The sequence below is a fragment of the Caretta caretta genome, chromosome 9, assembly GCF_965140235.1.
Source record: "Caretta caretta isolate rCarCar2 chromosome 9, rCarCar1.hap1, whole genome shotgun sequence".
Lineage (NCBI taxonomy): Eukaryota > Metazoa > Chordata > Testudines > Cheloniidae > Caretta > Caretta caretta.
The window spans coordinates 81,226,672-81,253,492 of record NC_134214.1 but is presented as its reverse complement, the minus strand read 5'-3'; the positions used below and the strand labels follow the sequence as shown (position 1 = coordinate 81,253,492).

General features: G+C 42.5%; 1 protein-coding gene and 1 long non-coding RNA gene across 8 annotated transcripts in view; one reads left to right on the top strand and one right to left on the bottom strand.

The window, feature by feature from the left end:
• Nucleotides 1–26,821, bottom strand: part of ARHGEF9 (Cdc42 guanine nucleotide exchange factor 9) — a 259,935-nt gene that overhangs the window by 168,178 nt on the left and 64,936 nt on the right. Inside the window, exon 1 of one of the 7 annotated variants that reach the window (XM_048863969.2) lies at nt 7,001–7,108. The exons of 5 other annotated variants lie outside the window; for them this stretch is intronic. In XM_048863969.2, coding sequence (XP_048719926.2) covers nt 7,001–7,030 — 30 coding nt within the window. In that variant the 5' untranslated portion in view covers nt 7,031–7,108. Of the gene's footprint in view, nt 1–4,737; nt 4,887–7,000; nt 7,109–26,821 lie in introns of those variants that run through there. One more of the 7 variants, XM_048863968.2, reaches the window with a different exon arrangement.
• The window catches only part of LOC125642494 (uncharacterized), a 28,654-nt gene continuing 9,270 nt past the window's right edge, over nt 7,438–26,821 (top strand). The window contains exons 1-2 of the long non-coding RNA XR_007358426.2: nt 7,438–7,524; nt 7,707–7,769. This is a non-coding gene — a long non-coding RNA (uncharacterized LOC125642494). The remainder of the gene's footprint in view (nt 7,525–7,706; nt 7,770–26,821) is intronic.

Sequence of the window (26,821 nt, the reverse complement as noted above, 5' to 3'; positions counted from 1 at the left end):
CTGCTAGCCTCTGTCTCCCCAGCCCAGGAAGGACTAACACCATGCCAAAAGTCTGTCCAGGCCCTTCCTTCAGGGCACAGTTTAATTCTTTATATGTAGCACTCACAAAGGAACACCAACCCAAAGCTATTTGCAGGAGCCCTTCCCCTTGCATCTCTCCCACCTGCTTTCTTCCCCCAGCTCCTCCCTTCCGCCGAGCTCTTTAGCCCTTTCTAGGAATCATCTGACCCCTTCCCAGCAGGGTCTAATAATCCCCTCTCCTCGGCCCAAACACCTGTTCTAAAAAGGGCTCTGTCTCAGAACGGGGCAGGCTGGCCACATGCCCCCTGGCCCTTAAAGAAGCAAACTGCCTTGTTAAAAGAAATATTAACACGTCCTTTTTATCCATGAGGAAAGTGGAGCACAGGGAGAATTCCACAACTAGCTCAGGGTCACAAAGCAGGTCAGTGGCAGAGGTGGGAATAGAACCAATGGTCCTAACTCCCAGTTCCTTGTTCTAGCCATTAGACCACATGCAAAGAACAAGGACTGGTTAAAAATCAGTTGTTGGTTTTTCCTTTTCCCCAGCTGCTTGTTTTTCTCCTGCCCCTTACAGAAGCTGTCGGTTATATTTGGCCCTGATTTTCCCTCATCAAGATGAACAGTGGGTACTGGATGAACATCATCTTGTTAGAATATACACTGACCTTGTGTATCTCATATAAATTAACCCAGGGTATTAGAAGCACCTCTCAGAACATGAGTATCTACTCACAGATGAAAGAAGAGCCCAGTGAACTCCCAGTGATCTGGCACCTATTCAATGAAAGAGATGACACCAGTATGCCAGGAAAAAATAGCAATTCCAACTGGATAGCACTGGATGTATGGATTTATTGTCATATTTTTATCTGTGAGAATGTTATCTGCATTTTTTGAAGTTTACATCAATTTATTTTTTAAAATCAGAGGAGATTCATTCCATGTTCCACACTGGCTGACACCACCACGCACACTCCCACTGACAGGGGTGGGGATGCACCATGTAAAATCTGTGCAGGATTTGGTCCTCCATATAATGCAGTACAATAGTCCACCTACAACAAAGATTACCCTCCTCATCCCAGAAGATTACCTCCCTCATCAGTCACACAAGACTTCAAAGTCCAAAGGTGACATTTTTATGACACGAAAGAGGCAACAGTAAACTGGGAAATTTTGGCAGGCATGGAGATGACAAGAGTTATCAGAAAGTGCCTGAAAGTCACTATGTCTATCTGGCAGATGTGGACCAGTATACAGATGCAGAAGATGCAACACGTGTCTATGGTTGCAGAAAAAAAATCTCTGATATTATGTTGGATTCTTTGAAAAACAGTATGCGACTACATAATGAAAGGTGTATGGTAATGCATACGCACAAATGGGGTGGAGCTAAACTATGCATGCAACCTCAGCTTTGGCATTTCCAGAGTTCTGAGTTCTTAACTGTGCAACCTTACTATTCTCCTAGCGTAATATTTAGTTTAGATATAATATACATTACATGTCTGAAGCTTGAGTCCTGAATTTTGTGGGAGAGGAAGAGGGAGTTCAAAATCTGAGGCCTCATTTCAGCAAAGCACTTGAGCATGTGCTTAAACTTAAGCATGTGTTATGTTTAATTGAGGTCAATGGGATTTAAGCACATACTTAGGTGCTTTGCTGAACTGGGGCATGAACCAGGATCTGGAATTTGCATCTGGCCCCTCTCTCTATAATAGGCCAAGTCAGATACCAGGATCTGAACATGTTCACATTTTAGGGATTTCATAATCTGGAACCAAAATTTGCAATTTAGGTCATTCTCTAATACTATGCACCTTCCATTGGTTATCTACATTACATAATAGCCAGGTGTTTTGTTTTTTGTGTTGTTTTGTTTTAGACAAGATGTCTTTTCATAACAATGGAAACTACTGGAGGCTGAGACAATTTGATGATTTTTTGTTATCTAACAGCTTAGTCACTGGAAGAATTAGTCATGTTCAAACTAACAGCCAGGCTGGAAGATCACCAAAGCAACAATTTGGAGCTGAAGAAGCTAATGTCATAAATAGATGAGAATGTGAACGTGAAACATTTCAGAGATTTCTCAAGAAGTCTTTTTTTAAGCATCCCTACATTCAAACAAATCAATTCTTAGTAAATATAATGTCAGTGCAAAGTAAGACAACTGCTATGCTCAAATACTACAGTGATGGACATCAGATGGACGGACAGGCAGACAGACCAACCACTTGGTGCTTTTGGTTTCACAATGGGTGCATATTGCTTGATATTATACAAATAATACTTTGTATTTCTCTGGCACCTTCCATCCAAGGATCTCAAAGTGTCTTTCAAATATTAATAACAGAATCAACACATCACCCTGGTGAGGTAAGGAAGTTATTATTATGTCTATTTTACAGATGTGAGAATTGACAGAGAGGTGAAGTGATTGTGATTTGCCCAAGTTCACATGGCAACTTTATGACACAGATGGGAATAAAACCCAGGTCTCCTGATTCTGTCCTATGATTTAGTCACAGGACCAACCTTCATCCCATGCCAGGATTATTATTTATTACATTATCAACTATTTATTATCCCATGTGTTTACTATGCACTCATATAAGAATAAAACCAGTGGGAGACTAACGTTGAAACATCCAAACTGTCTTAAGGGTATAGGATATGGGTATGGAGGGAAAATCATCATGGTCCAACATATGCTCAGTAAATAAATAATGTGTGGGGAAAATTCCACTATGAAACAAGCTTAATCCTTCAGGAATTTCTAATCAACAGCACAGAAAACCAGTGCACATTTGACCCAAGTGTCAGTCTTCTGTGACAACAGAGTCCAAGATGAATGGGAATAGTCTTGAAATAACCATTCTCTTTCTGGAGAAAGGGCCCTTCTCGGTTAGGGTGCAGCATACAGCAGTGATGAAAACTCTGGGTTAGGGTGCAGCGTTCTCCTTCTCGGAGTGCCCCAATCCACTGTGCAGGACAGCGCAATTCTCTTTGTGCATATTATCACAATGGGCCAGAGTCTGCAAGCCGCTGAGTGCGCTCAGCTCCCTTTAATCTCAGTGCGAGCTGAGGGGCTCAGTGCCTCTTCAAACGAATCCTATTGTCCTCCTACACATGGGCATTGGGAGGTTTTTATCTTCTGAGTTGATCTTTAGCTTTTAAAAAAAGAAAATTGTCCAGATTCTCAGCCAGTTTTCTCTGACATTGAACCCATTCAAATGCTGGCGTGTGAGTCAGCTGTGCTACCTGGAGGACCGTTTGATTTACATACCGATAACTGGGGAAAAACAAGTTAGATAAGATTATGCGGGAGTTCAGCTGGTGATTTGCGCTTCTCGCGGCCTCTCCACTAGCTTTTGCATTTGTATTCGTGTAATTAATTTTTGTTTAATTTCAGGTCACATTTTTATCCACTTTGATTTGCAAGAGTTTGGATTTTTTTTAAAAATGATTATGTGTAAAATCAACAACTGATTTAAAAAAAAAAATACACAAAATAAGGTTTGCTGTGATAATCGGCTTTAAAGGGGCCTGACTCTGAACCTGGTAAAGCCAATGGCAACCTTGGCATTGCCTTCCATGGGCACAGGATTGAGCCCAGAATGAGACTCAAAGAGGAAACAAAGATATATTACAGATGCAAGCTTCTATTTTCTTTAATAAATACAGATAATGCTTGAAAAAAACACATACTTCTTTAATCCACTTTGGGGGCATTTCAGAAAATATCATATCATGTGGATGACTTTAAAATGGCTCATTTGATTTTCATGATGGATCACTATTCTGAGTGAGGAAACTCCTACCCGGACAATCATCTTACCTGCATTGCTGATCGACTGTGTATATTTATTCTTATCACTAGCAATGTCAGTTAGTTTCAGCTTGCAGGGTTAGAAACAGATACTCTCAGAGTTTAGCAACCTACTCACTACCAAGGAACCGTGTAAAATACCCTCACAGGAAGCGAGTGTAATTGGCAAAAGATTAATTGTTTAAAAAATAGAAAGCAGCACAGGCAGAAACCCAGCAACTTAATATGACAGAATAATAGCAAGGTTTAAGTGGCAGGTTTAGAAATGAAAAACAGCCTACCACCAGAATAAAAGTTGTGACCAACTGTAAAATATATGGATCTGTGTCTCTGATATGTGACTAGCATTGAAAAAGAAAGCGTGTAACTCCTTGTCTTGATCTAGTGATGAGAACAGTAAAAAGCAGCGTTTATGTATCATGTTATAAATAAATGACGTTATTTCAGTTTTACACAATGCAACTGAGCAGAATCTGGCCCAATGGCTGTAACAGATACATATTTTTCTTGATTTCTTTTCATCAGTATTCATAAAACAATGAAATCTATACAAGTGAGAACTGTTGTGGATGGCTTGATGGATGCTCATGAGAACAGGTCTAATTTCATTGGGATGAGAGGTTAAGGTTTTCTATCATACCATAGGCTATGGCAGCCTAGCATCTGTGAGTGCAATAGTGAACCTCACTCCAGAAGTAATAGTTATAAGACCATTTTACATTTCTGCACTGCTTTTCTGCTGATGTTTTCTAGACTACATATATTCCGATCACTTCAGCCTCCACTGAAGGGCAGCTACATCTGGGGTGGAATATGTCAACTGTTCAACAGAGCACAGCAACATGACCCAACAGTTTAAAGAGAGAAAGTAAAAAGTAACTTACCCAATGGGAACCATGGGAGGAATAGTAGGATGAAATATAACTATTTGGATTGGAATTTGGCCCGGACATCTGGGTTAATACTCCTTGTCTTGGGAGTAGTGTGCAGAGTTGTTAATGCCCACGTGATCAGGAACTCAGCTTCACAGCTCAGCCAAGAGACAGCACCTGCAGCATCATAGCGCCCCCTACCAAAATGCTGGAGCTTTGATTCAACATTGAGAGAAGACTGGCACCTCTTAAATCGCTTAAACCATGTAAATCCCTTCACACCATGCTGCGGCATTACGGCTCATAAATATCTCCTGTGCTAATCTTATTTGTATTTATCAATTGCCTGTTCCATTTTGCAAATGATAGATAGAATAATTTCAGTACTCTTGTGATTGTTAACCCTTTGAAAAAGCTACAGAAATCATGGCACTGGGATTCATTTCCTGTCCCCCGCCCAGCAGGAATTAGAGGTATTCGGTCATTCCTGGATCAAATCTGTTTCAGAATCGGTCATCTGCCTAAACTTTCACTTTCAAAAGAATCTCCCAGACCGTGTTTACAAAAATATTATAGGCTCTTTAGCAGTTTCCATATTTGGATTTTAAAACAGGGGTTGTAGGGAAAGAGGCTTTGAGTGACCAGTGAAAAATAAAGTGTCACTTCCTGATGACAAATAGAAAGATCAACTGATAAAAGGGAATGAAAGCACCTCATCTTGACGGTAGCAATTAGAAAAGTTCCCCCAGTCCCCGCACACACACATATCCATCACAGCACAGTAGTTGCCTATGAGGTAAAATAAAAGAGAAAAAAGCCATTGGGCCTTTCTCCTCTGCTCTCTTTCAACTTGATAATCTCTGAAAATGTAAATAGGCAAATTCATGTGGGGTGACTTCGGTTGCTTAGACACCAGTTGGAGCAGGGAGAATGTCATTATTGGAGAATTACACTTGGGTGGATGGGATTGGGGGTGGGGGGGTGGGAGAGGGAAAGAAATTAAAAGTCTGGATATTTTTAAAAGAAAAAACAAAATCCTGAATCGGTCATGGGTGCTAGACAAACATTAAATACTAAATACCATGGTGTCTGACATAAGGGCAGCTGCCCACACCCCTACACTCGGCTTAAATCATGGGCTCAGAGTCTTTAAGCAGTGTAAACCTCTAGAGCTCAAATTTGTGTAAAATTTCTCAGAGGGGATGGAAGATGGAGGAGGAACCTGCACGAAAGGTCTCAAAGCTATGGACTGGGATCAGTGGGTAACCTACAGCTGTTTCTATACTAGGCCTTCTTCTGAAACGTTCCCCACCACTGCTAAGATCAGTTCAGCTCCACCAGTGGTAGCCAAAACGTAGACTGAGCTCCCAGGAGACCCGCTGTGCTGTAAGCACTATGTTGGCTAAACCTGCTCAGACCCGGTCTACACTACGGTTCCCCTATTTGCTACCCTCAATGGAGATGCAGCGGTGTTAGCAACCGTGGGAAATTGTACTGAAATTAAAAAGCCTAGTGTATCAAGAAAGGGCTCAGGCAAATAATATTACAAAGCACAGGCAGTTCTATAGGAGAGAGAGATCCAGGGAAGGAAGGGGGAACTGTGTCTCTCAGTCCAGAAGTTATTGAACAGATAGCCCTGCCTGAGGTGGGGGAATTTCCCTGGCTTCCCCAACCGCAACAGCAACAAAAATCAACACAAAGCTGCACTCCAGTCACGAGCAGCAAGAACAGCTGTAAATTGGCTGTCATCATTTAAAGTGCTTTCCTGAAGCCTCCGCTTTTAAGATGGGTGTTTTACAGTCCAGATCCAAGTGACAGCAGGAACGCGACAGCTTAGTAACAAATAAAACACACACACCCCAACTCATCTGCCACGGAAGAGACACAGCGGATCAGTTCCACTTGCAACAATGTTGTTGACAACCAACACCCCCATTTCCAGTTCTCTTATCTCCCTCCGTGATTCCTTTCACCCAGCGGTTTCACCCGACACACAGCACGCTACCCCTGGAAAATGATATTCCTCACACACACGCACCCCTCCAGAAAGCCTCCCCCAGCCTGCCAAATCTCTGCCACGTCATTTTCTTTCTTTTAATCTTTTCTTTGGCTCAGCAGTTTTGTAATGCAGGGTCCCTAAAATGGCTACAGCATGATCAATGATTTTCAAGGACAGAGAGTTAAAGAAGGAATCTGGAGAAAGGACTGAGGCTTATTTCCCCTTCCAAATACTGCAATAGGAGGAAAAAAGAAAGACATAGCTACCTGAACTCACCATTCCTGAGCCATCCCTTAGCCACTGCATGTTGCTTCTGATGCTGTCCTTATTATTGGGGGGGGAGGGGGGCAACCCACCACTTGCAGAGAGCTGAAAGGAAAAGAGAAGCCCCCCTCCCCCAGCCTAACCCTTCAGTCAGACTTCCCTCAGCCCAGCAGTCTCGTGCCTGTCAAGAGCATGTTAATAGCAGCCTCCTCACTACCTGGGATTTTATTTTATTTATTTATTTGAAGCACAGGCAGAGGGGGATTTTTCTTGCTTCTCTTTTCCACATGTGCTTTGAAAACTGTGTGCATTCAAGGGGGAATTGGGAGGGATGGGGGCGGGAAACGTGCGGGGGAGGAAATGAGGGGGAATAAAAACAGTGGAACTTATGATAATTTGCCCCTCACCTCTTCGTTGCTGCCTCCTCGGTTCTCCCTCATCCCCCTTCGCTATGGGATTCCCAAATCTGCAGAGTCAGCAAATCCGTTTGTGCTCAGAGATACTCATTTAGGTTTCGGCTGACAGCTGTGAAGGAGGTAAGTTAGATCTTGCTTCTTATTACTACTAAGCCCCCATTACACTGGAACCAAGCTGCCCATCCAGTCAGGCTTTCAAGAGTAAGCCCCTGTGCTGATGCCCCTCACCTCCCGCAACCACTTTGGTTCTGCTTCTTTCTGACTATTTAAATCTCCCTCCCTCCTCCTCTTTCTGTTTCCAGGCTCTCTAACCCGCAGAATGAAACAACAGACCCCTGCACGGGTGAAAGGGAAAGACACCCCAGGTGAGTTCTTCACCAGTGAGATCATGCACCCTTAGAGGCGCAAACTACTTTCTATCATTGACATACATTGGGTCAGCCAGTGTGGCACTGGGCGGGGAAGAAAACAATAAAATATGGCGCACTTCTGTGGCAACAGCTAAGGAATCCTCACAGCAAGTCCCTTTGTGGCAGGCATGTCAATGCCATTCTCCCTATTTGTCAGAGGAGGCACAGAGAGAGAGAAGTGACTCGCCCCAGGCCACAGAGGGAGTCGGCAGCACGGCCAGAAGTAGAAATTCTGACTCCCTACCCGGTTCCTCATTCCTCTCGGCCAATCTGCCTCCTATGAGGGATAATCCATCTCTGGAACAGACATGTATTTAAATACAATAGGGGTTTCATTATTTCTGTCATCAGGCATAATAATGGGAGGTCTCTTTTTTCCTTAAAGCCCAGAGAAACAACATGAGATGTCATGAGTCCTGCTACAGCCCCTTTCAGGACCCTCTACTCCCTTTCATGCCAGCTGACAAAATTAAAACTTCAGAGGCAGAGGGGGACAGATAAAACTGATGGGAGGCCGCATACTGGGAGGGGAGGGGACAGCACGGTATCAGTTAAAGCTGGCCCCTGCTTTTTGCTCTTGGTGCACAATTCTAGGGGAGGGATACAGTTCTCTATTGATTTATGAAGGATGGTCCAAAAAAACCAAACAAAATTTATCATCTCATTTGAATTCTCCAGGTTTTTCCATAAGGCTTATGCATGAAAGAAATGCATTTGATTCTCAAGTTCTTGGTCTCCATTTCCATTCCTGTTGTCAGGGATAACTAAAATGTTTTTCAACAAACATCTTTTTCAATTACAATCAAAATCTTTTCCCCTTGTTCCCCAATTCCATGATTCCTGCTTAGGTCAGTGGTAACCAAAAAGTTACTAGAGGAGAGCCAGACCCAAAGCCAGATATCCCAACACAGGGAAAGAAGTGGATGTGTTGAGGACATGACAAGGAAGAGGACCTGACAGAACAGAACTCCCCTCAGTCTGATCCTCATGGTTTGGGCAGGCTTGACTCAGGAAACAACAAGCAGCACCAGGTGGTTATTTATCACTGTCCCCTAGGTCTCGGCATAGTTGGGATGTAGCAGCGAATCTGGTCCTACATTTTTTTTTTAATGAAGCCAGAGCAAAGCAGAGTGAAGAAGCAAAAGGATGCAATGCACTAACTTGGTATTAATTGGGTTGCACCTAGCATGCTTTAGTTGAATCAAGCCACCTTTCATCCTCTTATCTTTAATATATACTCTGACAGACATCATTATTTCTGGATGTGACTGACAAAAGAGAGAGAGAGCATCATAAGTGCACTATTTATAGCTGTGCACAACTCTGGAATCCTACCCACGTTTCTCATATCTGGTGACAGGAAACCCAGCTGTGTTGCTCTCAGTTAAAGAGGGTTTCCCATCTGAAAAATCCAGCCTCCAAAAACTTTCCTGGAAAGGATGAACTGTCAGGCAGAAACCTCCTGCTTATTCTTGTTTCTCCTACAAACCCTCTAATCCATATCAATCAGGGGGCCAAGTCACAGGGAGTTATTTCACCTTTAATAAGTGATCTGTTGTGTTGTCAACCTCAAGTGTTCAAATATTATGAGTCAGGCTCCAGAAAATTTTGACATTGACTTAAAAATTATACATTTCCATTTTCTTCTTTGCTTTCTGGTTTTGGAGCCTTTAAGGTGCACTCAGGTCACATTTTCGAACTTTTCTCGGCAACCATGGAGGGCTAGAAACTATATTTCTATAATGAAATCTGAGATTATTTCATAATCTCGGGACTCCAGGATCAAGAGCTTTAAGAAAAAAAACACAAAACATATGACTCACAATAAAATCATTAGCAACACTACACTGAATAAATCTCTTTTCTAGGAGATAAGGCCTCATCACACATTTTACTAGTAAGGGATGAGCAGACTGCAGCCATTGAGCCAAATACAGCCCCCTAGAGATCTATAGGGCAATAGTTGCCTATACTAATTTTTGGAAGTATGGAATGTGGAGACTACAAGCTTTAGTAATACTCCATCTTAACTCATGAGCTCGCCCCTATACACATACACACACATATATATACACATATCATATACAGAAATAATTTCAAGGTAACACGACATAAAGCTACTCACATATTCTTTATTTTTAACCTTGGCCCTTCCCTCTGCAAGTCCCCACGGTCCATTGTCATCTCTTGCTGTGTGACTCTTCAGTTATGGACTGACTCTGTGTCCCTTGCACAAAAGGACTCCAGGATCAGGCATTTTAGAAAGGACACAGAGACAGAGACAGTGACCGCTGGCATGTACCAGCAACAAGGGCCTGACATATAATTCTTGTTCTGTTTATGAAAATTAACATACTGTATTGTCTAATAAGCATTTGGGAGTCAGGTTAGTTGGAAAGAAAGCATGGCATATTTGTAACTGCAGAAGCATCCCGTTCCTCCTGGGTGTTCAAGTCCCAGGAAACATCTGGGCATGCTCACCGGCTTAATACATCCACGACCATAGTTAATCCCACACTAATGTTCCATCCTCTCATTTCCATAGACACTCCTGTATTGGTGGCTTGATACCCATCCTTATTCTCACTAGTACTTGTTACTTATAGAAATTGGCATCCTGTAAAACTGCCATTCAAAAGCCTGGATGGACGCCCCAAATATGAGAGACAATGAAGGTCATGGACAGAGCAGATAATGCAGAAACAATTCAGTAAGGTTGCCTGAAGTGTTTTGCCCTTTCAGTCCTTCTTGAGCCTTTATATAATACAGTCAAGAAAAGCTGCTTGATGCCAGACTTGTGTGGGAGGGAGGCAAGGGGAAGATATGGATTAATATATGAGACTGTCTACTAGTGTACCCAGGAAGCTTTATGATTACAGAGACAATAACTACTGCCACTATCTGAGTTTTAGAAGCAGTGATTATGTCACTCAAGCGAAGGGATGGTCTGTCAAATTGAACACTTGGCTCAAGAGAACATGCACATCTTAAATCATAGAATTGGCATGCCACAGTACTTTCTTAACAACATCTGACTGCAAATCAAATACTAAAGCAATATAGAGGTTGCTTTAGCTATGCCAGTGCCAGCCCTCCAACCGAACATGCTACCCAGCATGTCTCCTCTTCTGGAATGCATTACTGCACTGCGCACCATGGGGTATCTATGGTATTTCATGCATCTCTTCCTACATGGCTATTGCCTATGATTATTATATTGGGAAATAAAAATAAATAGAGGAAGGAAGGAGGAAAGAGATGTACAGGGAAGAGGGGGAAAGGTGAGATGAATGAAAGAGACTCGCTCAGTTGAATCTTAAATCATCTCTGAGCTCTCAGGGTCAAATCTTGCCTTTACTTACTCTGGTAACTACTGACTTCACTGAAGTTACTCCAGATTTTCACACCATGATGTAAATGAGAGCAGAATTAGGCCCTCAGATCCCAGCCAACTGACCCCAAATAAGTAAAATGCATCTGGGGGAATAGGAGGGCATTTGTCATTGAGGATTGTTAGATACAGGCAGAAATTGTCCTGATTTTTCTCTTTCCCCGTGTCATTTGTTGATTAGGCCTGCCAACAAGGTTACTATCCGACTGCTCTATTATCTACACCTTGTTTACTCTGAGCTGGTTTAGGAAGGAGTAAATCAAAGGCTATCAAAGTTAATACTTGCTTTTCATAGCAGCCAATGGGAACTAGGGATGTGCCAAATCAGATTCATCCTGTACATGAATCCAGACTCTTGGACACCATCCAGAATCACATGGAGAGTTACTCCCAAAAACGGATGAAATCTCAGAAAGATGCCTAACTATACAACCAGTTGCCAAGGAAATGCACCTTTCCTGTTACCTACCTGTAAGATAGTGTTCAAAACCAGTCTCAGCTTGTGTGAAAGAGAGTTCTGAATTTCTGCAGGAAGGAAAAGTAGGAAAAGGAGACAGAGGAGGTGTTACGCAGTTCAGGGGTGCAATCCAGACCAGTGAGGGGATGAGTCACTGCCTTCCCTGTAACCCTGGGTGCCTCAAATGCTTTGCTACTGTAATTCCCTGCCTCAGATGTTCACAGTCAGCAAGAAGTATGCAGGTCACACCCTGTCTCTGTATAATTGTGACTCTGACCCAGCAACTTTGACCCCAGCAACCTGCCAGTAATATACCAGTCATGCTCCCTGGTCTCTACCAGCTGTGGTTACTGATTGGAGGTGACCCCAACACACTCCCAGTCCCGAATTTTCCCAAAACTGTGCACTTTAACGTCCAGCCCTCTCCTGGACAGTTCAGAAAGATAATAAGGTTGGTTTGTTCCTTGAAGGACACAAAATCATATCACATCTTATTAACTTAACTGAGGTAAATACACCCTTTCCTTTAAACACATCACTAAGTTAGTTTATATTAATAATAAAACATGTTAATTAACAAAAGAAGATAGGATTTTAAGTGAATTCAAGTATAAGAGATAAAATTAGAAAATGTTACAAGGGGAAAAAAAGTGGAAACTCAGCTAAAAGTCTAAAACTTAATCTAGCAAGGTACAGGCTTTGTTCAAGATTGTCTCTCTCACCAATCTTCCTTCTTCCCATCCATGGCTGACTGTCCCTCAGTCAGGACCTTCCACAGAAGTACAACAGGCTGGTTTCTCTTGTCTTCCTATATGAAAGATCTTTGCCTAAGCAAGTTTTTCACCTATATTTGGTTTCCAGAGATTTCAAACCCCCCTTGGTGGAAGAACCCGTCTTTCTCAGCTTGCTAGAGCTCTGTTCCCTTGTGCCTACTTAGAGAAGAATGCTAAAGATGGTTTCTGTCTTTTTTTATATCTTCCAAAGTTGAGTCACTTTCTTTCAAGAGGCAGGGTGACCCCATGCTGTTTTTCCCTTCCTGTGGGCTTTCATCCTCCTGCAAGTAAATGGGGCTTCCATTGTTTTGATTCCACCATGTTTCATTTACATAGGAGACAGGTAAATATCTACCTTCTCCCCTGTCTGGGAGGGAGCCTGTTTGGTCACAGACTTTAAAGCATAATATCATTATGTATTCATATTTCCTCCTATAGCTTTAACGCATACATTTCACAATGATATTAATCCCCAGTCTGCCATTACCTTTCAGAAAGACCTCACTCTATACACTTTTATAGTATAATAGTATTGCATGCAGTCAGTGGATTCAACTGCTTATCACTTGAGGTTTAGCCCCGTGTCTTTATACACCAGTAAAGCTTTGCAATATATTTTCTGAAAAGTAAAACCCAGACCAAACTTCTCTCTCCTGCTGGATTTGTCTCCTAAAATGCAAATTATATCGTTTCTGCCTCTGGTGTAATTGCATGAACATTAAACATGTACTTGTCACTCTCCTCCCCCCAACCGTGATAGCGTGAGGTTTGTCTCCACCCCACTGTAGCTGGATGGGTCTGTTTACAGTATATGTAAATACATTCTCATCATCTTTTAAAGTACTTTGGCAGTACCTCCCAGGTGGAAAAACCACATTCCTTTGTCTGGGGTGAAAGAACTACTGGTGGGCTGGCAAACACATTTTTAGAATGTATTATTTCAGTTTACATCCTTAACTTTGCATCTGTGGCTTTCACCTACATTATGTGATGATAGTAATAACGAGTGAGTCATGAGCTTTTCATTGACACCATGCATGACACTTATCAGATACATTTCACGACATTAAAGAATTGGGATACACTTGAGTTGGGTAAGCCAGCTGCAGTTCATTACCAGATATCAGGGTATCCGTTGCCCTCTGCTTTTGGGTTGCTCTTAATGTCACAGGAGGGTATCAAGGAATTTCTCTCTTTGAAAAATCCTGAAAAAGCTGCATGTACCTATGTTTCTAGTGTGGATGCTATGCCTGGTTACTCTGCAGTAGGTTTGAAAAAGCATGTTGAAACCAGGCATCCACAAGCTTATGAAAACACCATGGAAAATGTTACCGGGAGGCAGTGTGTGTCCAGTATTCCAATCCAATCACTACAAGCCATGCAGAGTACTCTGGAGGAAAGCCATATAGAAGGCCCATTCTCAATAAAATCTACATAGCCAGCCAATTTCAAATGCATAGGAACTGGGCTTCAGGTCACTGTTAGCACCGCCGCACTGGTCCAGCTCCCTTCCCACAATTTAGTTTCAAATAATGCAATCGATAGCGATATTAATGAGCAAATTGTTCGGAGCGATATTGACATTCAGAGACCTCCTCTATTCACTCAGGGTGGATACCATCGTTCCCAGGAAAACTGCCACTTGGTTGTTTCTTCATCACACAACCCCAGGGGCTAAGAAATAGTTCACAAGGAAATCAGCTGTTCTGCACCTCCAGGCTTTCCACACCAGGCGCCTGGCAGCTGCCATATCAAATGCCTTTCTGGGCATGCTCAATAAATGGCAGGCTTGCCAGGGGGGTGGCATCTGCATGCTTCTCCAGGATAATGCTATGAACACGGTGAAATCTTTCCTGCTACAACGAATTTCTGTTTGGAGTGTTTTGCCCACCCCCATGTGAACCTTCATTCACAATGAATGCTAACATTTCAGGCAGTTATGAGCATGCAAAGACAGGGAAGACATTAGACTGGAAACTTTTTTATAGCCTTAGCTGTAGCAGTTGTGACTGGTGCAAATGCTATAATTATTAGATTAATCTCATGTTCCTGTTCAAACTGGCATGGCATTTTGGGAGAGGGGGGATGTTAATTACTTGCAGCTGGAAAGACTGATTGCAAAACGGAACACATGGCTATCACTAAGGTGACATTTACTATCAGCCCTCGCCACTTAAAACAGAACAAACAAATCTGTGTCCTTATGCTTGCAGCAGTGTTCCTTTAAGAGCATGTTTGGAGCCACCAAAGAGTCTGGCTGAAGCTTCTAATACCATGCCCTCCTCAATCCACTCTGTCTGACATTTTTATTCCCTAGCTCTGAACTGTCAGTGCCTTGTGTTTTCTCTGTATATTTCTGAGATATTTTCCTGAGCTGCTCAGTGCAGATCTGTATCCCCAAGGCAGTATTCAGGTCTGCATTCCTGGTTTAAGACAGGTTCAAGACACAACCAGTTGATGCAGCTCTGGATTGGAACTCTCTCAGAGTTCAAGAGGAGTGGTCAGGTCAGGAGTATGGGGTTTTGCCCATCTCTGATGTTTTTCTATGGTTTGCATGGTCGTTTCCTAATTACGCTCTCACAATATACTATTCCCCTTGAGATTTGCAGCTCATAGGCCTTCAAGGGTCTCCTTCTTCACTCCCACAGTCCCACCCTGCGAGCAACGTCACAAACAAATCAGTGAGTATGGAGACCGTTCCAAAGAAGTTTTTCTCCTCCCCCTGCCACTGCTTCCCCTGTGGGTTTTCTTATTGTAGAATTCACCCATTTGTCTCCCCCCTTCCCCCCAAGTTACAAAATCCATTCCAGGCAGCCAATCTGATGGTTCTGAACACGCCTCCCTTTTGATATACCAAACCTGAACTGTCTCATTCAAAGGGGAGCATGACAACAACCTTTGGAGAGCCCTTTCACACCATAGTTATTTCATTGCTGTAGAGAGCAGGTGTTCTTCATCACGTTAGGGACTAGAACCATTTTCTCAGAACCATTGTCACTGTTGAACTGCAAAAAGGAACCAAAATCAATAGGTTAATTAAGGATAGGGAGGAGATTTTTATTTAACCTTGCCCATAATTTTACAGGTTGGTTTTATAAACAAAACAGCGGCGCTGTAGAACCAAGCAGCAGGCAACTTCCCTAAAAAAACATTCTTCAGTTTTCTTTGGTAATGGTCCAGTCCTCTCCAGATTACTATAGCAATGCCGCAGTCCTTTGGGCTCTACTGATAATTTGTATTATTATTTATTATTTGTATTACAGTTGCTAATTGGTTTTCTAATGGAGTTGTCCTATGTATCATTATCAAGCTTTGCCAGTAGAAGTTACAGCCACAAGTGTCCTCCTGAACTAACTTTGTCAAATTTGGTCCTGGATTATCTCACTGGAAAAAATGCATCATTTATACAACCATCTCAACGCATTTCACAGTATGCCTGGGAGGGAGGGAGATTTCTTAGATCTTTGGGGCAGGAACCCAGTCACTCTGTGTTCTAGGAAGCACCTAACACAGTTTTTGGCACAATGAAGTAGATGGAGAAACAGACACAGAATGTGCCACTCACTTGCCCAGTGTCACACAGCTAGCCGGAGGCAGACATGGGAACAGAAGTCCTCCTGGTTCACAGTGCTCTGCTCTAACCACTAATCACTGCCGCCTGGATTTGGATCAGTTTCAAGTGCACACACACACACACTTGCTGGCAGGCATTATCATTATTTCCAATTTTATTATGTATACTCCTTTATTATTAATAAGAGAGCTACACACACACTTTGAGGGTAGTTAGATCTGGGAATTTGGTTCAGCCTAGGCTCAACAGAGGGGACGGACATGAGATTCTGATCTGGATTTGGCTTCTGACCCCAGCACTCTCTCCACCTCAAAGCTTGATCCAGGCTTTGGGTTTGGGCTCATTCTCTATTAGACACCTGAACTGGTTACAATCCGATGGCTGTTTGGCAAGCTAGAAACTTCAGGCCAGTTCCTAGCGGCTATGTGACCATGTCATAAAACCCAACCATCACACAACTAGCCCCTATGGTGGCTGAAAGAGCAAGGACTAAGTAGGCCGTATGCCTAGCAACGGTTCCTCCAGGTCATTGTGAGGTCGTTGGGATGGAAGATAGGAAAAGCTTTTAATGGCAAAATGACAAGGGGGACAAAACTCTTAGTTTTGTGAAAACATAGCCAAAAATGAGAAATATTTTGGAAACTTGCAAATAAGTAATTTGTTACATAAATCATCCCATTCGTAGGAAGACAATTTCCCCCTCTCCCCATACCCTAAGTTCTACTACCCCTCCCCACATAAATCAAACAAGGCACAGAATAGCAGGGATGAGTGACACCCCAGGAATCCCAGGAAGGCAGCAAAGTTTCCAGAACTGCTTTGCCAAGCCTCCTCTGCCAATTCGTCACAGCTTGCATCTTGTTTACTACTTCTTTTGACTTGCCACCCCCGTCTGACTGACAAGAGGACTCATGCCTCAGCCCATTTGATTTGCTAATATCCTTCAACTATTCCAACAGTGGCATTTTTAAAACTCCCACATCTGCTCTAATTAAACCATGGAAGCCTGTTGCCAAGGAATGCAATCTGTTACTAAGGCCCCTGCTTCAGAGATGAAAGTTAATAACATGCAGTCAAATTAAACTTGTGGAGTGAAGGAAAAATGCCCCATTTTAGAACCAACAACCTTTTTTGAAAGGCCCCTCAGTATGGAAAGTCGTCTCTGTATGCCCATTTGTTACCAGCAATGCCCAAGTTTCTGGTTAGCCAGTGAGATTTTTGTGGATATTTTAGAGAAAAAAAACATTAAGACCACAAGAATGGCCATATTGGTTAGACCAATGGTCATCTAACCCAATATCCTGTCTCTGACAGTGGCCAGTGCCAGATGCTTCAGAGGAAATTAACAGAACAGGGCAATTATGGAGTGATCCACCCCTGTCGTCCAGTCCCAGCTTCTGGCAATTTGAGGTTTAAGGACACTAACAGTATGGCGTTATGTCCCTCAGCTAATAGCCATTGATGGATCTATCATCCATGAACTTATCAAATTCTTTTTTTTGGAACCAGTTATACTTTTGGCGTTCACAACATTCCTTGGCAATGAGTTCCACAGGTTAACTGTGAATTGTGTGAAATCCTTATGTTTGTTTTAAACTTGCTACCTTCATTTCATTGGGAGACCCCTACAATTCTTGTGCTATGTGATCGGATAAATAACACTTCCTTATTCACTTTCTCCACACCATTCATGATTTTATATCCTCCCTTTCTCATCTCTTTTCGAAATTGAACAGTCTCAATCTTTTTAATCTCCCTCATATGGAAGCTGGTCCGTACCCCTGATCAGTTTTGTTTCCCTTTTCTGAATCTTTTCCAATTCCCACGTAACTTTTTTGAGATGGGGTGACCAGAACTGTATGCAGTATTAAAGGTGTGGGGTACCATTGATTTACAGAGTAGCATAATGATATTTTCTGTCTCATTATCTGTCCATCTTCTAATAATTCCTAATATTCTGTTCACTTTTTTTTTTTTTTTTTTTACTACAAATTGAGTGGATATTTTCAAAGAACTATCCATGATGACTCCAAGATCTCTTTCCTGAGTGGTAACAGCTAATTTAGACCCCAACATTTTGTATGTACAGTTGGGATTATTTTTTGAATGTGCATTACTTTGCACTTAGCAACACTGAATTTCATTGGCCATTTTGTAGTCCAGTCACCCAGTTTAGTGAGATCCCTTTTGTAACTCTTTGCAGTCCGCTTTATTTAAAAAAATAAAGTTAACAAAGAAGGGTTTGCACAAACATTACAATGCATTTATTTAAATTTCATTTGGTTTATTTATTAATAGCGAGAGTCTGCGGCCTTGAAAGAGCTTTAAAGAAGTGCAGCCCGAAGGTATGTACACACACACACATGGAGACCTACACGTAAGCATGGACATTGGGCACCCCACTCCATAGATTTAAAGGCTAGAAAGGACCATTCTGGTCATCTAGTCTGATATTCTGCTTCTCCCATTTCCATGGAGAGGCCATTCCGTTAGAGGCATCAGCGAGAGAGATTCTGTGCAGACTCTATGGATCAGAGTGCATGGGCCCTATGGTACCACAGTTCACAGCATCATTCCCGGGGTTCAGCCAGTCAATCTGAAAAGAAATTTGTAGGTGAATCTTAGGGCAGCCAGAGCGTGACTGGCCCTGCCCAGGTGCGGGGGGCAGCAAGAGGTCGGAGGTAGGGCAGGCTGAAAACGAGGGGGAAGAGGCCTCCCCTTTTCCTTACACTCCCACGCAGAGTGGCAGCTGAATATCAGCCACCAGAATATGGACTGTCTAGTGCTGACAGTGGCACTAGAGATTTCAAAGGGGGTACTGATGGGCAAGGGGAAAAGGTATGGGGCTATTCTTCTGTAGGACGTGGTGGACCAGCGTCAACATGGAGAGACACTGCATACTTTTGGGGACAGTAGTAGTCACCCCTCCGGGACAGACACTCCAACAGCCAAAGACATAATACCTTCAGGACCACTCCTTACCCCCTCCTCAGCTCTACCTCACTACACACACCCATGGGCCTCAGACTTAACGAGCACTGTAGTCTTTAAGAAGGTACAGTAGGGCAAGTCATGCAGGCATCTAGCAGTCTCACTTAAGAGGTCTCTCTCCATTGGTTTTGAAGGATGCGTGGTTGAGGCTCAGATCTAGCACTGATACCACCATTTTACTCTCTGGGGAAGGAGCTCTGCAACATAAGACAGTAAAGGCTTCAGCTGCCTCTTTTTAGTGTTTCTTTTCATACAGTAAAGAACATTTAGAGAGGCTGGGGTCCAGATTCCAATCTCAGTTACACGGGTGATAGGTACAAATCCAAAGTAACTCCATTGTAATCATTAGAGTTGCTCTGCACTTACACCAGTGTGCACTTGAGATCAGAATCTGGCCCTTGGAGCCCAGAGTAACGTTCTGTCTCCAAGAACACAGTCACAGGTTAATTCACCCAGCCATGTCCTAAGCAAGTATAAATTCAAAGAACATGATGCAACTAGACACACTCGGCAGGCAGGAAAGTACCAGCAGGTTTGAACTTTACAGGGGAAATAGGGAGGAGAGAGGGAAAGAATCACTCTACAGTAATTTCTCCCATCAACCTCTAGAAACATGGCTTGGCACACAGTGTGTTTGCTCCCAGAAACTTTGCTCTAGTAGACAGTATACAAAGAAATGGCGCCAAGGGATCGAGCTTAAATGGCAAACCACAAGGATTCAGACACCAAAATGTGGCACTCCAAACACTTGGAGAGTGTAGAGCATGTGAGAGAGAGAGAGCACAGAAAGCGCACATGGCAAGTTATGGAAAAGGAAGGATCATGTTATAACCATTAATACTGGTCACCATGCAGGCTACGATGGGGTAAACAGATGATATACTGCAAGGTGTAGTCTGATACCCATAGGACTTGGGAAAGAAAGAAAGATCACCCGCAATATACAGCTCAGCACAACAGGCCAAATACATCATCAAGTGCTTTGTCTTCCTCTGAAGCAGTAGATGCAGGATGCTGGAATTGATGGGCCAATGGTTTTATATAGTTATTTTTATACCTTATATTTCTTAGTACACCTGGGCTGGTCACACTGTAATGGTTTCTAATCCCTCTCCATTCACGCTCAGGTTTGACATCAGCTGCAATAGCCAGTGAGCAGCTTGACAAGCAAAAGAGTAGTGAGAGGAACAGCTGGGAGCAGCCCCAGCTGTGAAACCTTTTTCCTCAAGAGAAAGAACTGCCTGCGCCATGAGCAAATGAGAGGAATCCCCTTCCCCAATTCCCTGTGTCAAATTTGGCAATCACTCATGAGGACAATAAAAAGACAGACTCTCTCCTTCTAATCCCCATGCTACTCTGGCCGTGTCTGACTCTGGCTCTATGCACTGTCATTTTAACAGAGCAAATACTGCTCCTAGAGGCAAGGCTAACGCCACTAGTCACCCCACAATAGGTGAGAGGAAGGCAGAGATATGTGATGGGGAGGGCAGGCTGTATTCCTGGTAGAGATGTATCAGCTGTCACAGTCCCTCTCCTTCCTGCAGCTGCACATTACCACAAACACAGTCCTTTCCAGAATAATGGAGTCCTCTATTATGACATGCCATTTTCCTAGAACTCTTCAATTCCATAACCCCTCATCAAATTCCAAGGTTATAATTAGTGACCAAGGCCACATTCTATTGAGCTCTGTCCACAGGAAAAGGTTTATATTCAATTGAACTGGTTTCATTTTAAGGAGTATTTAAAAATCACTTTCCATTGTGACGTTTTTAAAACCCTCCTCCTGTACTCTTCCCACCAAATTCTACATTTGCGTCCTGTACTCCTTGCTGTGTCCCCTGAAATAACTAGAGTCTCATCCTTTTAGAATAATCACGAACTCATTGCTTTAATTCCATCTGTAATGAGATCCCTCTTAGATTTTTTGGGGAGTTTTGTTTTTGTTGCTACAGGAATTATACTATAGATTTCAGAAGTCCCAAGCATGATGGAAACAAGAATGCAAGAATGGGCATTGTTCTTCTGTTTCCATGCCTTCCATTTCTGCATGTCATGGCACACTACATTAGGTAATATTAGGGCAGCGCTGTGTGTAATAATGTGAGACGACAGGCAGATACTGGATAAGAGCAAAAGGTTTCCCACTTAATGTATTTCAGAACATGGATGCAAATATGAGACTTGGGGCATGGGTGATGAGCACCCAACATCCTTCAGAGAACCTATGATTCCTGATTGTAACCAGACAGAATTCTGTAGAGGTCAAATATCATGGGCGTAAAATACTGGCTATAAAATTCTGGCCAAACACGTAAAGAAGGGGTTAAAAAAAATTATACTAATGCCTGGAAAACCATGTTGTAGAAGAACAATTAGTGGATTAAGTATCGCTATTAGTACACAAAGCCATAAATATGTAACATTCTATCTCTCTAGTGGCTGGAGGCTTGGAATAAAAGTGAACAGAAATGTTATTGCAATTCCTGGAAGGGAATAGGGATTCTCCCAGTACTTTTGTATCCTAAGATCGCTGTTGTAGTCCCTGTAAGCACAGATTCTCCAGCAGGTGCTAAGATCGAAACAAAGATGAGGCATTATACCCTTTGTGAAAGTCATTCTCTGACTGCACTCTGCAGATTGCAATAGAGATTATTATGCAACCAGCCAACATCTGAAATCCAGCCTGCTTTCACTAGTCCATCATGTATTACAGTGCCAAAATGTCTTACCAATATATGATGTCTGGAACAAGGTTTTTTCCCCCTTCTTCCCAATGGTATTCTCTACTTATGATGCGAACACTTGTTAATTTGCCAACAACAACTTTTGGGAACAGATCTAGGCTTATTCTCACTGAATCACCAAACACACAATAATCTGCCAAATTTGCTCATTCATTACAACATTAGCATGGATGTAGTTAGACATGATACAGTAAAGATGCACCATGAGATGGCACAAGGTTATCAAGAAACCTGTTCCAAGGTACACCAAGCAAGTGAATTGAAATGCTATGATTTAAAATGCTCCAAAATGAACAGCCACTACATTACCAGAACTGATCTTAGTGTTCCTAATCCCTTTATTTTGTGGTATTTAACAGTAAAATCAGAGAATTAGGGACTCGTAGCTACTTGAGGGCTGCATTCCATTTTGTGATGACTTCAGACACGAAGGGCACAGTTCTGCCCTCCACTTACACCCAGCCTCACTGGAGTCACTGAGGTTGCACAGGTATAACTCTGGGCAGAACTTGGGTCTGATTTTATGATGCCATAGTCCTGATGGCCCCCAATGACAGTGGTAATATGGGAGTGCACTGTAGAAGGTAAAAACCAAAGGCCAACATTTTCAACGCCAATGGGAGCTGTATCTGCCCAGCATCTTTGAAGGGTGTGTCTACATTAGGGAGATCATGCCAGCATAGCTATACCGACATAGTGTAGACTCAGCCTCCACTGACAGAAGGGTTTTTTTCTCTTGGTGTAGGAACACAACTTCCCCAAACAAAGTTAGCTGCGCCAACAGAAGCCCTCTTCCATCAACCCCCGCTGTAGACACAACTTGGTTATGTCTGCATAGCTACATCAATTAGGGTTGTGTTTTTTTCACATCTCTAATTGACATAGCAATGCTGTTATAATTTTTCAGTATAGACCAGGCCTTGAAAGCCTAATCATAGGCACCCAGATTTGATTTTTTTGGTCCAAAGCTTTGCCTCTGTTTGGGAACGTTAGGGCTTGTTTATACACAACATACCAATATAGTTAAAATGGTACAACTCCCCTAATGTGGATTCAGTTACACCAGTATATGGGAAGAAGTTATACTGGCATAAGGCACCAGTATACTGGTGTAACTGAGTCCACACTAGGGAAGTTGTACCATTTTAACTGTTTTTGTAGAAAAGCGCATCCCTCTGTGACATAGTTAACTCAGTACAAAATGCTTTGAAGACCAAACCTTAGAAACTTTTGGGGGAATAATCCTAACACAATACAACATGCACATAAACAGAATTTGAGAAAAAGGAATGAGAAGGTCAGCGGTACCATCAAATTGAGGTGGTATTTTTGACTCAAATGCTCACAAATACTTTCTTGCGTTTTTCTCCAGGCTTTTGTGCCAACCCCAAAACCTGTGTATGGGTTCTAAACAAGATTTAAACTTGGGAGAACAAGGCTTGCTAGAAGTAGAAACTTCTCTAACTTCCAGATTTGCAAATCCATGTTAAAAAAGTTGACAACCCAGTTCTGAACTGGCCTGGGAAAGGTTTATACTACTCTCCTTGGGAGTTCCTAGATCACAGACTTGTGCTCTTACCACTAGATGAGACAACTCTTTCCCATTCATTCTAAGATTAATGTGACCATTACTCCATTGGATTTGCAGGACCAACCTTTCCTACTCTCCTCAAATACTTAAAATCACGTAAATTATTTTTTTAAAATTAGTAACTAGCAAGAATTAATACATCAAGGCAGGTGCCTCGATGAACGACTGGAGAGAGGCAAATTTTAAAAGCCTTAGTTAATCCAAATCTCATTAAACTGCCATGTGCTTTTCCTTCTCCATCATTGCTAATTCATAAGACGTGTGTATTGGTTAAAAGGTTTCTCCTTTAATATCCTTGCTTCTGCTCCCTAGTTCATTCACTGCCCAAGCCCAGTTCTGGTAACCCAGAGTCACTACAATCCAGCCCCCTCCAGCATAACTATAGGCACTTCATACATCTTCAGCTTGTGATCCTTGCACAGTATAATTCTAATTATGCTTTTAATTACACCCAGGCAACCCTATTTAAATACAGTGCAACTTTATGGATGTATGGCAATCAAGGACATAGTATGGATTAGGATGTCCACAGTACTAGCCAGTGCTTTCCTGGGTACTAAATTTACCAATATTTTACCACAATCCATGCCTGTCTCTACATCTACAGAACAGTTGGTATCAGTACGAAGAGACGATTTTGCCCATCACTTTAGATTAACTCTTTTCTCCAGAAAAGCAAGTTTGTCATTGTACACACATGGTCAGTAAGTTTGTTGTTAAAACAGTTACACAGAAATATTATGTGTATGGGTTTTAACATCTTGAACCATAGCTAGAGAGGGCTCTATATTATAAAATAATCTGCACAGATTCTTATAAATGGACCTCTTCAGATTGGAATAACATCCAAAGACCCATAATATCATAATCTTTGTAAATTGCTGATTTTAAAAAGTGTGTTTAGGATAAAGAATGTGAGCCAGCTCTCAAATGTTCGCTGATTGATTGATACAGCTATTGAAACGGTTCACTTGCTAAATGCAAGGAATTGTAGATTTTGATGTTTCATCCCAGATTTCTATCAAATAAAGGAGCACATAAAGTCACAGATGAAAGCCGAGCAAGCATGCAAGGTTACATGCTTAGACCAGGCAAGGTGCAAGATCAGTTCACAGATTTATCCAGAAAATCTAACATCTTGTACAAGTGTGTCAAGGAAGCATATTGATGTAAATGGCTATCTCAAGAGTACAACATACTCCAGTTCCTTAAAGTCCAAAAGATGAGAAAGAAAGAAACACATTAAAGGCCCAATCCTACATTAAACACTGTGTGGGCAGGCCCCTACATGAACAATCTCACTGTAAGATTGAGACTTATGCCAACCTGAAAAACAACCCTCTCGCCCCCGAAATATGCAACCTGGTCCAACCACACGCCATGTAAGGAAGGTTACACAGTTAGCCAGAAAAAACACCCAGTGAGTCTGCGGAGCAGAAAATTCCTCTTGCAGCTTGCTACCTGGATCCTGCTGGTTATTCAAGGCGGACTGGATTTGAAACATAAAAGATTGTTTATAAAACACAATTCTTCTTAATTAAACCATGTTGTGAAAATCTAAAAATAACCTTTTGAGGAAAGCACACTGACTGTGCAAAGCCATCACAAAAATATTCTCATGGAAAATAAAAGGTGTGAAATATATATTCTATAAAAGAAATGCACAGCGTATGTTTTACTCTGCTTCTGAGGCGCAGCCATATGTTGGCTGCTGTATCCTATTAATAACTAGGAGTTCTGCCATTTTTCGAGTCTGTGTCTGGATAAGCATGACTGGCTCACAATTTTTGGTGCATAAATACTTAATACTCATACCTTCAATGGATAGTGATGCTTCTGTGTCAGCTGCATCATAAAGAGACTTTGATTAAGTTGCATGCAAACTGCTCTATTAAGAATACATTGATCCGCTGCTATTCTGTAGATAAGGGGAATGGGAAGTGCTGCCTCTGCATTTCTGAGTGATTAAGCAATAAATAGCATCTTGCATTTATATAGGCCTTTTCATTCCAAAGCCTTTACAAAGTCATACGCAAACTATATCACATTTCTTCCACCACTGAAATGCCAAACCCCTCTGGGATGGAGTACAGCAGATGACTAACAATGCAGAGCAACATTACACAGGAAGTTAGGAATAACAGTGAGCCATGCATATGCATGTTCATTCCCATGTAGTAGCAGCCAATTTACATATTAAATATTACATAATTTAAAAAATATAAGTGAGCTCTTGTTTTTCCAACTAGAGTATACACTGTATGGTAACTAATCTTTTGAACTTCTGGGCCAAATTTTGCTTTCATTTATACCCTGTAGTGGGGCAACTGCCCACTCCAGTGTGGAAGGGGTTAAAGCAAGCCAGAGAGGCTGTGCAGACTCCCAGCCAATCATGGACGGGCTTTTTGGGAGCCAAGCAAGTGGAGGCTTGAAAGCAGCCTATCAGGGCCAGGCTGGGCCCTATAAGAAGGCTGCAGGGCAGAGAGGAGCAGAGTCTCTCCCTGGAGGGCAAAGGGAGAAGAGCAGGCTCTTAGAGAAGCACCTAAGACAGAGCAGAATAGGGCTGGGAAGGGTCAACACAGGCTGGGGGAGCTCTACGCTGATGACTCCCAGACTGGGGCCTTGACACAAGAGGGCAGAGAAGGTGCTGGGGTACTGGGAAGTGGCTCAGGGAAGCAGGCAGTAGAGGAGACTTGGAGGAGGGCAGTAAGTGGCTGCTGCTACAGGGTCCCTGGGTCAGGGCCCAGAGTAGTGGGCGGGCCTGCCCCCACCTTTCCTCCCACTTGCCAGTGATGAGAGTGGCTAAGCCAGGCTGCAGTTTGCCCTTGGAGGAAGGGGCTAGACTGAGGACTATGGTGAGCCACTGAGGCGAGTGGTAGAACCAGAAGCTGCCGGTTCCCCGGAACGGGGAGAGAGCCAGCAGAGCAGGCACAGCTGGAGGACAGTGTCCAGAAGCAGACTCTGTGGTCCGGAAGTGACGGGGGTCCGACGGTGAGGGCGAGACACCACTAGGGAAGGCGTGCTGCTGAAAGAGCTAATTCTCTAACCAACCAGAGCTAATTCCCAGGACGGCCACCTGGAGATGCTGCAGTGATGAGTCGAACCCCATCACATACCCGTTCAACCTCACGGAGTTGAATGAATTTACCACTAATGTAAACACAGATTTTAACCTCGTGGATTTAAAAGTAAATGCTATACATTTTAAAAGTAGGTAGAGTTTTTACATGATATTCTTGTCTTCTTTGGGACTAACTCTGCCTAGTCAGGAGTCACAAAACTTTGTGTCACCGAGACTTACACTAGCAATTTATCAGAAGCTCAAAAGCCATGACCTAATTTTTATATAAATTTACATCCTCCTACAATCAAGATAAATGTATGTCACTTTCATATTTACTTGCATTCATTGGAGGATAATAGAAATTGCTTGTTGTTTAATTCACCACCAGTGAACACCTATAAACAATCACCATTCTCTTT